The sequence below is a fragment of the Podarcis gaigeae genome, assembly GCF_964106915.1.
Source record: "Podarcis gaigeae genome assembly, chromosome: 8".
Taxonomy (NCBI): Eukaryota; Metazoa; Chordata; class Lepidosauria; order Squamata; family Lacertidae; genus Podarcis; species Podarcis gaigeae.
Genome location: NC_139684.1, coordinates 63,567,860 through 63,583,035, shown reverse-complemented (window position 1 = coordinate 63,583,035; position 15,176 = coordinate 63,567,860). Strand labels below are relative to the sequence as shown.

Sequence of the window (15,176 nt, the reverse complement as noted above, 5' to 3'; positions counted from 1 at the left end):
GGTAAACAGCGTTTCCGTGTGCTGCGCTGGCTCGCCAGATGCAGCTTGTCACGCTGGCCATGTGACCCGGAAGTGTCTTCGGACATTGCTGGCCCCCGGCCTCTTAAGTGAGATGGGTGCACAACCCTAGAGTCGGACACGACTGGCCCGAACGGGCAGGGGTACCTTTAATACATAATACTATGTATTAAACCTATTAATGAATTACTGCAAAAAGTTAAAACATACACTTTTTTGCTTTTCTTTTTCTCTTAGCAACTCACGACACAGCTGAAAATGGTTTTGTCAAGCCTTTTCGGCTTTGAGGTTGAACAGAAAAGATTTCCTAACTCAAAAAGACAGCATTCTGAAAGAGTTGCAAGGCTCTTCGATGCACCTACTATAACTCTACAATACATGAAACTACCCTTGAAATTGGCAACCAACCAGATATGAAAGCTAACGTGCCGTGGGATGGGGGGATGGGGTGAGGAAGAAACTGTATTCAAGGTAATGATCAGGAACTAAAGCTATTACCTGGGGAAAGTACAGGAAAGATGCGTAAGAAACGAGATGTCAATCGGAGATCACAGAGAGGTTAGCAGAGAACTGGCATATTAATACAAATCCTGTTGGGGTTTTTTAGTGAGTGGGGAGTTGAATTAAGCTGAAGGAAACATTTAGTTGCTTGGTGCCTCACCAACCACGCGGAAAAGAAAAGCTAAGCCCTCACATTGGAAGCTAACATAACATGATTAAATCTGATGCCTCCTAATCAGGGCTGTATAGCAGAGAATTAAAAGTCAAAGGAAATGGGCTACTCTGGCAGGTAGATATAAATTACGCAAGAAGAAACTCATTGCGGCTTACCTTTAATTTTGCTGCTATACATAGCCCCTTAAAATGATTTAAAACTCACTGTCTTTCCTAAGTAGACAAGGGAAGGAACATTATATGCAGAATTTAAAATTAAAAAGGGAACAGAGCTGCAGGCAGAGAGATGTCTTGCACAGAGGAAGTTCTAACAATCAGAAACAAGGACTCAGTGCGCTTTGCTGTGCTTGCACAGGTGCCCACATTCATTACCAGATGGATGGTGAGGGAAGAATACTCCCGTAAAAGAATACGGACTTGTTGTAAGGCAGCCTCCTACAATGAGAAACGTTTTCAAACAGCTTCAACAAAACAGGGTGTTTTGACAGAATAATAATGTAATCTAGGGAAAGTTGCTAACACTCTTTCTTTCAGCCTCCATTCTAACATAACACAGGAACAATAGTGTGCTATCCTGCAGGTTTGCAAGGACAAATGAGACGCTAAAGCAGTCTGCTCTGGGGAATAGTAAGAATAATAATAAAAACAAAACACCGCAGAATCCTACTGATATCTACAAATAAGTCTGAATGGCTTTTGCTCGCATCATCTCCAAGCAGAGGAAAACAAGCCCCTCCCTCACCTCAAGGTACAGGGCTTACTCAAAATTTATTCTGAGATCAACACACTTTTGTGCTTCCCATGTTCTGCCGTGTTCCCGGCTAAGGACTTTAGGGCTCAAAACCTGGAAACACAGGACCAAGAAGCTGGGAACAAGTATAAGTGAGCTGTAACAGTAACATACCAGAAGTCCCCTCCATAGTAACTTGGAGCAGGGCTTTCAGAGTGGCTACCTTCGGTTTGTAGAACAGCTTCCCTGTTGAGATATGGTAGATAACCTCTAACTCTACTTTCTGGAAACAGCAGAATACATTTTTTTGTTTCAACAAGCTTTTTCCAGCTGGATGATACTTTCATTAGTTGTGGGGTTATGGGTACCGTTTTTAAAACAGTTTTAATTGCTTTGTGGCATGTTTGTGAATCACCCTGAGATGCACATAAAAGGATATTAATAAACACTAGTAAAAATAATCCTGGACTGTGCACTGAGGCCTCATAGCAACCTTTTCAGGCACCAACTGATGTAGTGGCATTTATTACCAACCCCGAAAATTGGCAGGCAATATTAAGCCTCTGTTTTGGATGTCATAAGATAAATACTAGAAGTCTGGTCTTCTTCCTCATGACCAGGGTATTCCATTGTACTTGCTGTACTGCAGGCTGCAGCCCCAACTCAAGCCACTGCCAGCACATAACAAGCCAGAGTTTCTGGTTTGTGGTGGTTTACTGTGAACAAGTGCACAAGTGCCTTTCACTCCTGCATCACTCTTAAAATGCCTGGCAAAAATATGTTGGGGTTCAAAACTCCACTCAGCCATGAAACTCTCTAGATGGCCTTGGGCTGGCCACTCTCAGTCCACTCTCCCTCCCAGGGTGGTTGTGAAGATGAAATGGAGAAGGGGAGAACCATGCACACCATTTTGATCTCCTTGGAGCAAATGTAGGATATAAATGCAACGAGGTTTTTTTTTAATAAAAAAAGAATAGAACTGGGGAGGGTAGAGGGTCCCAAGTTCAGAGGAGTGCCAACATTCATCAATAGAATGTGCGCAGAAAGACACAGTACAGGATTCTTGTTAAAGGCTACTGAATTATATAACACAGAACATCTAAGTTCAGCATTCAGCATGACCTTCCATTCCCTGAATTAGATGGGTACAGATGCTTTATAAATGCACAGGCTCTTAGGAGAAGTGAGGAAAAGACTGTGGTCTGCTAATGATCAGATTCAAAGAAACAGAGAAGCAACTTGCTTCCTCACTCTAGTCTAGAACGCGAAAGTGATGCCTGTAGATAACTTTTGGCCAGTTAATGATGTGTCCTCTTTGTCCTTGGCCGAGGCGCAGGGGATGAAAAACGATAGAGGATAAATGTCAGCTCAGATGGGAATCAACTGAGAAATATCCAGCTACTTTGGTGCCTCGATAGAGGAAAACAGGTTTGCTGTGACTGATCACAGAGCAATAACAACAACCCACAAAAAGGCCACAACAAAAAAGTGTGCTGGTTAAAACTAATATTCAGCCAGGCAGCTGTCACTTCAAAAGAAAAAGAATAGCAGGTCATTGCATTCTAGGATATGGTAATAAAAAACACACAACTTTGCTAGAACTGCAGAAGGCAGGGTGGGGGAAGAGATAAAATACATTTTCTCCTGCAAAATGTGCAAAGCAATTCCGAGTAATGTGGCACATGACAGCTAGCTGGGATGGATTTGGAATGCAAATTTAGAGCCACTCTGAAATCGATCACAGAAAAGGACCCCTTTGAGGTTTTGAAATTGTATGAGCCTAAGAAATGAGGCATGGACTCAGAGTCCCCCAACCGTCCTTTCACTCATACAGGGACTTCATTCATCTGCAATGGTGCCCGTTAATACTTTCATCCAATTACCTTGTCCTGCATTCTACACAAACATACCAGCTCCCATTGCTTTAAATTAATTTGAGCTTGTTTTCCTATAGTCTTTAACCAATGACTTAAAAACAAAAAATTACCCACAGCAGTATGAGACGGCATGGAAAAATGGGTGGTTCAGTGGTAGGCTGGTTGGCTCAAGGGACTGCTAATGAGACGCACGGCCTCCTATCTAGGTCACCCTTGCATTCGTCTCTCCAATGGCATGGCAGAACTACGCTTGGACAAGCACTGTGTAATGGAACGACAGCACAAGAGGCTTTCGTTTTGATTCATAAAACCAACCTTCTGTCAAGGTTTAGAGCATGTAAACAAGGTTTTACTCTCCCAGTCATCTACAGAACCACAAGGAAGATGCTGAAAATGAGCGTGAAGATCAGAAAGAAGTCAACCGGCAAGAGGCATAAAATGGAATTTCACGAACTGAAAGGAAACCCAATACATTTTGAGCTCTAACAGACCTGCACAACTTGAGATTCATCAAGTCAAATGCAGCCCCCAAAGCCATAGACTGAATCCTTCCAGATGTCTTTGAAACTCTGTGTTTTTGTAGTCTCAGGAAGGCAGCCCAACTAGTTTAACTGAGGCCCTAGCAAAGTGGAAGTTGGCACGGCTGACCTTAAGTTCAACAGCCTTGTGCCTGGGTAGCCCTTCATCAGGAGGCTACTTGAAAAGGAAATATTCTTTAAAATGCAGGTATTTTCTTAAAATGTCCATTTTTAATTTTTATTCTAGTGATTCCCCCCTCCCCACATGGTAGCTGCACCCTAGCAAAATACATTACTAAACATAATTATGTAGCAGCCAGCAGATTTTGAACGCAGGGGCATCCTGCTTGGTAGCCCCTTGCCAACTCTGTGTAAAACAGATAGCACACTGATAGGGTGAACGTGGAACACTAACTGGAGCAGTCCCTGGGAAGCGCTGCAAGAAATGGGATTTAATATTCCGGAACACAGGAACCAAGGAGGTTGGAGCCTCTCCACTATCCCACAAAAAGGGGCCGTGGTGCCCAACTAGGACATCACAGAGCAATTAATGACATTCTTCAAACTGCACACTGAGCTGTGGAATTCACACCCCAATGATATAGTAATAGCCACCAACTTAGGCAATTTAAATAAGGAATAGAAGATAAGGCTATCAACAGCTACTAGTCATGATGGCTATATGCTACCTTTAGGATCAGAACCACCATGCCTCTGAATACAAGTTGTTGGGGAAACACCAGTGAGAGAGGGCTGTTGTTCTTTTGTCCTGCTTGTGAGCTTTCCATAGGCATCTGGCTGGCTATTGTGGGAAAGAGGGTGCTGGACAAGCTAGGCCTCTGGGTCCGACCTTCTCCTTTCATTTTATACCACTGTTTCTCCAGGGATGTGTCAGGGTGACACACATTGTTCCCTCCTCCTATTTTATCCTCAAAAACAATTCAATGAGGCAGGTTAAGCTACTCCAAAACAATTGTTTTCACTCCCATGCAAAATTATGCAGATGTAGTTGATTAAAACTCCCATAATTAACTAGCTAAGCCTTCTTTGTATCAGGAAATAATAGTTCTAATGACATTCCCTAATAAAAAGATAGAAAGAAACCGAGGACATTTTGGGAAGCACTTTCACCTTCTTGACAAGGACACAAGCTGGGCCTAAGAAGTCTGTGACTTTCCAAGAACGTTTTATCTTACTATCTTTAGGTCAGCGCAGCACATGGTCCACTGCACACAGTGGAACATTGCTGGAGGGGGGAGAGAGGGGCAAACAAGCAGCAGATCTCCACACAGAATTCAAGAAACCTCACATCATTAGACTTCACTTGTCAACATTCATGCTGCTGAAGCCCTTCCAATGTGCCAGTTGTCACAGATTCAGTGCAAGAGGAACTTGCCAGGACTGGCAAAGATGTGCAGGTTTGGGAGGCAGCAACAAGCCACAACAGCATTGGCCCAATTTAAGAATGAAACTTAGCCATGAAGATGGCAAACCATGTGTTGTGTATATTTGTGTATTCTGGTTTTTGCATGTGCAGCATTAACACACTGACACAGAGGGCATCTGGATTTTGGATTCCTGCTATGCCAACAATACACACACTCAGGGGTCAGCAACCCGATTAAAGTGTGATGCCAGAAACATGCCAGTTATCTTTTTCATAATCAGTATCACTTTTAGCTCCCGCTTCTGACAAGCCAATTTTAGATGCTCAATGCAAATTGCAATGAAGTTGGAGCTAGGAAGAGAATTGATCCAGTTAAGAATACGATCTAGCATAAGAAGCAGCTTATTAGACTCTAATATGGAGTTATAAATAGGACTGTAGATTCCATATTATAAAACATTCAAACAATGGGTCAAATTCTGTACCAAGGACAGCAGAATCCTAACTTATGGCGAATAAAGCAAATGCACACACAGTTCTGTGTCATGTGTTAGAAACATAGGCAGCTGCCTTTTAACAAGTCTGACCATGGGCCCATCTGGCTCAGTATTGTAAACACTGGCTGGCAGCAGCCCTCCAAGGTTTCAAGCAGGAGCTTTCCCAGCCCTACCTGGAGACACTGGAGGTTGAACCTGGGACCTTCTGTATGCAAGACAATTGCTCTACCACTGAGCTATGGTCCTTCCTCAAATTATGCTGAAACTGCCTGTTAGTATTCCTCAAGCCATGCCACTTTCAAGAGTATCACTTCAGCCTTAAGGGCTAGCAGATTGCTGTTTCAAAAATAAGCACACATTCCATTTCAAGAGAAATCTCAGGAGATTGAATTCCTCATCAGACACTCGGTTTTTACACCTGTGTCCTACTGCAGTCTTTGAAACCAGCCAAGGGTTCCTCCTCTTCATGTCAGCGTCCAAGTGGAAACCATATTCGCCATTGGCAACATCTTAGCCCATCATGGAACTCACTCTCTCAGGAGTTTTCAACAGCGTCTAAACTAGAAGCGAACTCTATTAATGGAGGTATCACCCACTGAAATTCTTATCCATCTCAATCTTTCAATAACATTAAAGCACCGAAGCCAAATTTGTAAGTAAGTAAGTAAGTAAGTAAGTAAGTAAGCAAGCAAGCAAATGGGGGGAGGACTCCTGCTGCACCACCTTGGCCAGAAGAGATCCAGCTGTTCCAGCCCCAAGCCACTCTTAGAGGTGCCATAGGAGACCTGCTTGATTGGACCGGAGAAGGAAGGTTGGTGCTTTCAGGTTCTGAAGAGAACTTGTATGGTAAACCTGGTGGATTCCTACCCTTGGGCATTAGGACAGGTACCCTCCCTCCTGGCATCTAGAAAGGTAGGGATAAAAGCCCACGTGAGAGCTGAGGACTGGATCGATCAACAAAATGGACCTGCCCATCTTCTTGATAGAATCAGCTCCTTGATAGGTCCACTAGAAATAAAATAGCATGTTTTAGAAAGCTACTACGCCTCTAGGTTTTTATAGCATTTACATCTTGTATTTTTACAACTGTTGCTAGAATTATTATTTTTTATAGTTATAATATATTATTAATAGATTCTGAGACTTACCAAAATGAACTATTAGAGTTATTGGAAATTGGGTTTTTTAACTGAGTTGTTAAGAAACTGTGTGACATATTGATACTGATTAGTCTTTTTGGCTGTGTATTCTTGCTTTTATTACCAAAAATTTTATTGCTCTGTTTTGATTTGTTCTGAGCTGCCTTGGGCACAATTCTGGGGAAAGGAGGCATACAAGCAAATTGATTAGTAATCAGCTACACAAAGGTATAGAACAAAAACTGTGCCCTGGGCCTAACACTGTTATGAGAATCTGTTTTTATTTACCATCTGAATTCAAGCACGAATTAAGACAAGGAAACAAGTCATAAGATGAATCCTTTTGGCTACCAACGTGGTGCACACAAAGTAATACCAGGACGGGGGGGGGGGGGGGGGAGACAGAGAGAAAGAAGAGGAAAATCTCTAGCATCTAAAAACAGCACTGGAGTTCAGATTGTGACATATCAGACCTTAACTGATAAATTTTGTTGATGCATCCTTAGAACAGAATTCAGCTCCTTTCCCCATAACTATATAAAATGCTGCCAGGCTAAAGGGATTTAAAACGTTTTGTCAGAATAATAAGTAGATATGACAGACACAGGGAGCAGGCAGAATAATAAGTCTGTTGTATAATGGCAGTCATTGTGGTGACAGGTGCGCTTGAAATGCCTAGCCAGATAATAAATGTCCTTCTCTCTAGCACCTTTGAAGGAAAAAAGGATCACGGTGCACTTTCCAATGTTAATTTGCTCAGGTTACTGCAGAACCAGCAGCAGAATGAAAGAAAGGAGGGGGGGCAGTGAACAGGCATTAAGCTGGGCTTACCTTGGCAAGGGGTTGTGTTAAAATGGTACAATGGGGACAGGTAAGGAAGAGTGCAAAGGTATGCAGATGAGAGAGAGAGACTGTCTGGATTTGTTCGAGGCAGCTGCACCTTCAACCTAACCTAACCTGATTCACACCACCACCTGCCGACTCAGAATGAAGCAAGGGTTGGGGTGATGAGAGGCCGGTGATAAAAAAATCAATAGTAGAAGAGCTCCCCTTGTCGCTCAGGCTTCAGGGCCAAGCTACAGTTCTGTAGATGGCTAGGTCCAACAAACAACATCATGCTCATAGGTACATAGGAAGCTACAGTAAAAAGTAAAGGTAAAGGACCCCTGACAGTTAAGTCCAGTTGCGAACGACCCTGGGGTTGTGGTGCTCATCTCGCTTTACTGGCCGAGGGAGCCGCCGTTTGTCCGCAGACAGTTTTTCCAGGTCATGTGGCCAGCATGACTAAGCCGCTTCTGGTGAAACCAGAGCAGCGCACGGAAACCTTACACCAAAGTCAGACTATTGGTCCAATGGCTGAGTATTGCCTACTGTGATTGGCAGCAGCTCTCCAATGTTTCAGACAAGGTGCCTTTTCCCAGCCCTGTGCTGAGACACTGGGGATTGAACCTGGGACCGTCTGCATGCAGAGCATGTGCTCTACTGCTTTCAAGAGTTTTTTTGTGTGTGATCTGACTGACAACTCTAAGAAGAAAAGAAGAGCCTGCTGGATCAGGTTGATGGCTCATCTAGTCCAGTACCCTGTACTCACAATGGCCAACCAGATGCCCGTGGGAAACCAGCAAGCAGAACACAAGCACAAGAGCACTCTCCCCTCCTGTGGTTTCTAGCAGCTGGTATTTGGAAGCTGTCTCTAACTATGGAGGTAGGGCATAGCCATCACGGCTAGTAGCCCTTGATAGCCACTTTATTTTATCTGTTCTAAATTTTCCAACAATCAGTTATTGGGTGTCTACAGTTCCCTCCTAGAGCAGGCATGCCCAGATTCAAACATTCTTCAGTATCACTGGCTGAGTGGAGATATGTTTGAGGGAGGGGCTGCTCATTCACCCCCTAGTTCCTCCTCAAGTTCACAATCTGGCCAGTGATGAATAAGGAAGGCATTGCCGTAAGTGAGCATCCTATGCACAACTGAAAAGCACATGTTACACCCTTAAGGAACTTGAAGATTTCACAGTCGCACACACACAGTTGAAAATAGCCTTGGTGTGGTATCCTCCCTCCCACGCAGAAGCAGCTGCAAATAAGGCTTTTGCTCAATTTTGACACCTCCAGGAAGGAAAGTACCGGGGCTGCCCACGCTTCCCATCTGTGACTCAAAATTTTTAAGCCTTTGTATCAAAGGGGAGATTGGGGAGCAGACTCTCCTGAATTCTTAAATGCACTGAGTGTTGTTGGGAGTAAAGTTACTCGGCAAAGGGGATCCGCTGACTTTGCTCTATGGGGAGCGGAGGATGAGAAGAGCACTAACTAGCACAAGCCCTTCTGCTCCAGGACATTTTCTCAGGAACTCTCATAAATGCAGTACAAGCCTCTCCTAAGTAGCACCAATAGCTTGAGCATGATAAACACATTAAAATATTCTCCGACTCTTGTTCCCTTTTTGGTGTCATGTTCCTTTAGGAGTTTGGGTAAAGCTTAGCAGATTGGGAAACAGTTGCAAGATGCAGAAAGGCAAGGAGCACAGATAAAGAAAGCCAGACTCAATCACGGAACACTTCCAGATGGTGGTTTCCCAAGTATAAAACTGTGTACAAGTGCAGCACCCCAGGGGAAAGGAAGGGGCTGCTCCTGGCCCAGTGCTCCCAAGCTGCATGAAGGAAGCCACTGGGGGTGGGGCTATCTCACCCCTTATACACCCAACTGATCACTGCAATCCGCAGGTGAGGGCCTCCTGCAAACACCATTTTATTGGGAGATCCATTCCATGCAATAATTGGAATTTGGCCTTTAGTGTGATGGCAACAACTTCCTGGAATCCCCTTCCAAGCCAAATATTAGACAGGTACTTCCTCTCTTATCTTTTCAGTGCCTACAAAACACCTTCCTCTTTCAACAAGCCTTTCATGTAGAGTTCTTTCCCAGTCTGCGCCTCTATTCGAATTGCTTTTAGATGCTTTTTAGATTGATTGATTGATTGATTGATTGATTGATTGTTTGTGTGTTTGCTGCTCTCGGATCCTTTGGAAGGATGCAAGGATTCGTCCATTAACTCACAAACTCTGGCAACAGGGAAGAACCCACAGTTAAAAGAGTGGGATTATTAACAGGAGCCTCCCAGCTGAAATAACCAATTCCACATGAAGAGTAACATAGGAGCAGAGACCAAGGCTTTAGATTCTGCGGTGACTTCAGCAAAAGTCCAGAGGCAACGAAGCCATTTTTAGAAGCAGAGGGGTGGGAGGGCAGAGGTTCATTCCACTTCTTCTCCCAGAGGCAGCCTTGAGCAGGTGGGTCAATAAAGAGAAATATCGAGTGCATTGTATATTGCTGCTCCAGTGCAAAACTCCCCATTTGCATGAAGCTGTAAAAGGGCCAGTCTTGACATGAGTCTTGAGGACATGTACCAGCAGGACTAGTGTAATGAGGGGGAGGAATGGCAAGTGGCTGTAGAACTGGATCCTGGGGGAGGGCCCAGCAGTTCAGGAGGCACTGCTCTAGACGTTGAGGAGGAGCCATGTGGGTTGTCAAAGAAAAGTCTTGCCTCAGGTCCTGTCAGCAGAGAAGCCACCTGATGCAACTCTGCTGCCTCCTCCCATCATCAAAGCGCTTCCTGTCCCCAGGAAGGCACCTGAGGCTAGATCAGACAGTGAGCTGACCACTCCAACTCTGCCTCTGTCTCCAAGGATGTGGCTGACCTAGCCCACTCACAGGAGTGCCTTTTTGCTTTCTCAGTCCCAAAGCTTGGATCGCCAAAGCAAAGCAAATGATTGTGCCCGCACTGCTATTCAGAAGGAGAGCTCAGGACACATGTCAAGTGTTGGAATGTCTTAGCTTATGCTTCACCATGTAACTTAGTGCTCAGATATAACAGCTGGCTTGCATCTATGTTTTGGTCATGCAGTGAATTCTGGATTAAAGCCTTTGGCAACTATTGATCAGAGAGTCCAAGTATTGCGCCCTCAAATAGGAGCCAGGACAGGTCTATGTGTTAGTGATGATGGTGGAGAGGCAACAGCCAGATGTCCTTATCTGATCCTTTACACAAGTGATGGAAAAGGAATGAGAGAGACTAAATGCCAAGAGTGCCCAGACCTGATGGGCTGAAATCCAGGTTACAGATGGTGGCCGTCACAATTCCTAACAACCCTCCTGGCAGCCTCAAGGGTCCTTCATGCTAAAGCCAAGCAAATGCAGCAAATGTCAACCCCCCAAACCAGCAGCCTACACTGTGCCTCAACAATTTTGTTTAAATCAGAACAGCAATAATGCTTTTCCAGCTTTACGTACAGCTGGCTAGAGATTATTATACTGTATAGAAATTAACATTTTTTTAAAAAAAATCAATTTGTCAAATCAAAAGGTGATGGCATTGGGGAGTTGAGTGACAAAGGAGGCTGCTTAGCTTCAGAAAAGCACGAGGGGAGAGGGAAAGAGAAGAAAGAGTCCGACGAAGAGAACACCAGCTGCCTAAGCAGCATAAGCATTTGAGTTACCCAAAACACTATAATCGGCTAAAGAGAAAATTATACAAACCAGGAAGCACACAAAGCAAAGCCTTTAATATTGATTCATGTTTTCAATATTTCATGAGAGGCATCTTCCTCTGAATAGAACTGACGTGAGAGGAAATGCTTGGCCAGTTCAGAGAGCTACAGATTCAGATTGAGAGTAAAGCCACAGAACCTCCACCTCTCCTTCACAGAAGCTTGGAAGCAGGGCCCAAGACAGGAAAGGGACAACCTTTCCGGTTCCACAGGGCAAATCCTTATCAGGATCAGCTTTACAGGCCAAAGTTGACCTGTGACTTGTCTTGCCCATCAGTCAAGAGTGCTTTATGTGGGGTTCCTGCTTGGGACGTTGCTGGCTGCATGTTCCAAGCACAGATCATTGTTTCTTCCCTCTGATGTTGTTCGAGAAAGGTATTTTATTATCCCCGCCCTGCCAGTTGACGGGGATAGAAGAATCAAGGATGCTTAGTACTGGGTTCAGGTGCATGAAAGAGCTCTCTGGCACACCCAGCCCCAGTGCTAAGCAGAATTGCTGCCTCTTATTGGCTGATGTGAAGGGACAGCAATCCTGCTTGGTCCTGGAGCATCAGAGAGCTCCTTGGTGTCCCAGACCAAGCAGGGTCATTCTCATTTCAATTCAGCCGAATGATTGAAACCTGTACAGTTTTTGTCCTAATGTTCTGCTGCTTGTTCTCTGCCCTCAGAATGAAATCCTGAGGGGCTTTCAGCTCAACCAGGGCCCATGATCTTGACTGTAAAGTAATCTCCCCATTACTTGGCTCAGTAGGGATCTGCCTGTGTGGTGAGGTCATTAAATGACCATTTTGCAATCACTGCACATTGTGTAATCTTCATTCCACTATGTAAAAAGGGCAGTTAACTTGGTCATAACTCTGGACTGCATCTAAAAGAGTGAATTTACAGGGGGAAACCTGGTCTGACAATTCATGTTGCAGGGGAATGGTTTCATGCGAGCTTTTTCAGAACAGAACTAATTTCAACTGCTTTTACATACCTACCTTTTGCAATTTTAAAAAGCTATGATACTAGCATGTAAGGCACATCTCCTTTCAGGAACTTGGTCTGTTTCCCCCCACCCCCACCCCCTTCCAATCTCCCTCTACTCTTCTTCCTCTTCCTCTTCAGACATATATACCTGTTCAGCCTCCAGCACAGATTTATGTCCCTCCACCCTTCCCAAATTCCTTAGGATTCTTAAAACCTTCTCTCCCCAGTTGTCAGGGAGAAGCTTCATGGCTGTTGTATGGGCCAAATAATCAGTATTCTACACAGCCCATATTCTGCTGGAAACAGAAAGGACTGCTGCTCCCGGCCTTGATTCAGTTTCAAAATGTGTACATCTGTCCTACAAGGGGAAAGTGTGGCTCCACCGTGGGCTTAGTCAGTCCTTAATGTATGTATGTCTGCCTCTAATCTAATTTTCTCTTTCCTAAACATTTAACAGTTGAAACTGTTCCAGCAAATTGTTCAGCTCACCAAACATGTTCCCGATGTGCCCATTCTTAGTGAGAGGTCTCAGTTCATTTTTCCCCATTGCATATTGCTTGTAGTTGTCCCAAGCAAACTTCATCATCTGCAAGAAAAAGAGAAAGACATTTAATGGTTATCTGGATATTAGACTGCTGCACCCATAGCCCTTATGAATCGCCACACTGAAAGACAGATTAGAAGGCAGACGGAAAAGGCAAGGTGACTGCAGGAATTTCTGTTCTAATCTATATTTGTCAAAATCAGTGCCATTTCCATTCAGCTGCAGTTCGGTTTCTGCCACATACTATGTTATACATCTCACTGCCCAGTATTTAATGTAATTTGCATAACATTAATTTCAAAGTGGTGGCGTGCTCTGGTCCATGGCGTCATGAAGAGTTGGACACGACTAAACAACAACAATTTCAAAGTTAGGGAATCATCTTTTTTAAAAAAAATCATTAATTGCATATAGTTTTTAAATCTGCAAACAACACTGTGAATGAATCCTATTCACTTGACTGATTTCTGTTCCTGACCATAGGATTTCTCTGGCATCCCTAATCACATTTGTACAAGGTTGAGGCATAGCCTAAGGAGAGCCCTGCTGAACTGGATCAAAACTGCATCTTATCAAGCATCATATCTCCCACAGTGGCCAACTAGATGCCTCTGGAAATCTTATAAGATGGACATGAAGGCTGAGGAACTAAGGCAAATAGTGCTGACATGAGACACAGTTCCAGGCCTTACTGATAAATTTAAAATGAAGACGTCCAGATAGCTGGGCTGGCACAAAAGACTTTGCCACCTGAGTTGCTGCTACCTCTGCCACCCACTTCTTCTGTGTCACTTGCTGCTCTAACCCCTTAATTATTATAATTTTGCCAGTTGATTAGTAATGGCTATGCTAACTCTCAGCTTCCCTTTCCACACCATCCTTGCCTTGTTCTGAGAAAAGGCCAAAGGGGTACAGTGGTACCTCAAGTTACAAACACCTCGGGTTACAGACTACACTAACCCGGAAGTAGTACCTCGGGTTAAGAACCTAATAACCCTTCACCCCAGATTAATAACCCTTCACCCCAGATAGAAACAAGATCGTTGCGTTTCTATGAATCACAGGCAGGATTTTAAGAACTATGTGGGACGGAGCATAACAGGAAAGAAGACTGGAGAACGGTGAGAAAAGAGGAAAATTACTTATGACGCAGTTAAAAAATGGCGTCTCGCCATGACAGGTTTGCCGGAGGAAGAAGGACTGGGGGAGGAGATTCAGGATTGTGTGAATGAGAAGGAATGTTGGAATGTAAGTTTGGCCTGACAGAACCCCCAGAATCATTTGATTTATTCGGTAAGCCTGAGAAAAATAGAGGACAGATCGGAGATTAATTTTGTTTATGGAAGTGTTGTACAGAGGCTGTCCCGGATTGATATGATTTTTGGAAGAGTACAAAACCCACATAGAATGCCAGTTTCTAACCTGCTTGTGAAAACCATCAGAGATCGCAAAGAAAGGAATTTATGATGATAACAACAAGAAGAGAAAGGAAGTAACAAAGGACTATCCGGATCAAACTGGACAGACCTGTCTAATTAATGCAGTAAGACAAGTGATAGTTTTGGACTTGAGCTGAGCTTGATGTATGGGTATCCCCCCCGCCCCCCAAAAAATTAAAATTTGGCTGTATAATTTGGAATCAATATGGATAATGTGATGTGATTGGCCTGTTAATAAAAATTATTTTTTTAAAAAAAGAACTTTACCTCAGGATCAGAACAGAAATCACTCGGCCGCGGCAGCGGCAGTGGGAGATCCCATTAACTAAAGTGGTACTCAGGTTAAGAACGGTTTCAGGTTAAGAACGGACCTCTAGAACGACTTAGGTTCGTAACCAGAGGTACTACTGTAATTTCTCAAAGTGAGGTATTGTAGTCAAACTTTGCTATATTGATTGATTTCGCCTTATGCCCAACCCTGAGGGAAATGTGCCATATGCACAGAGGTTTTTCCAAATTTACAAGTCCATAATTTTTTTAAAAAAATGAACTGGGTGATACACAGGGTGAGGCACAGCTCAAACATGTGTTAGTTTGCAATGTCATCATTCTGGAGGTAACTCTGGGGTCACGAAAGGTGTGGGAGCATTGGTTATAGCATGTTCTGAAGCTGTGGTTGGAGATAAGATAGAAATATAGAAAGCTGCTTTACACCAATTCAGACCCTTGGGTCTACCGAGCTCAGTTATTAACTACACTGACTGGTAGCAGCTATTCAGGGGTTCAGACTGTTGTTCAAAATACCGTATTTTTTGCTCTATAAGACTCACTTT

General features: G+C 43.8%; 1 protein-coding gene across 2 annotated transcripts in view; it reads right to left on the bottom strand.

The window, feature by feature from the left end:
• Positions 1-15,176, bottom strand: part of MAN1C1 (mannosidase alpha class 1C member 1) — a 141,721-nt gene that overhangs the window by 74,734 nt on the left and 51,811 nt on the right. For both annotated transcript variants that reach the window (XM_083751734.1, XM_083751733.1), the window contains exon 2: positions 12,850-12,946. In XM_083751734.1, coding sequence (XP_083607860.1) covers positions 12,850-12,946 — 97 coding nt within the window. The remainder of the gene's footprint in view (positions 1-12,849; positions 12,947-15,176) is intronic.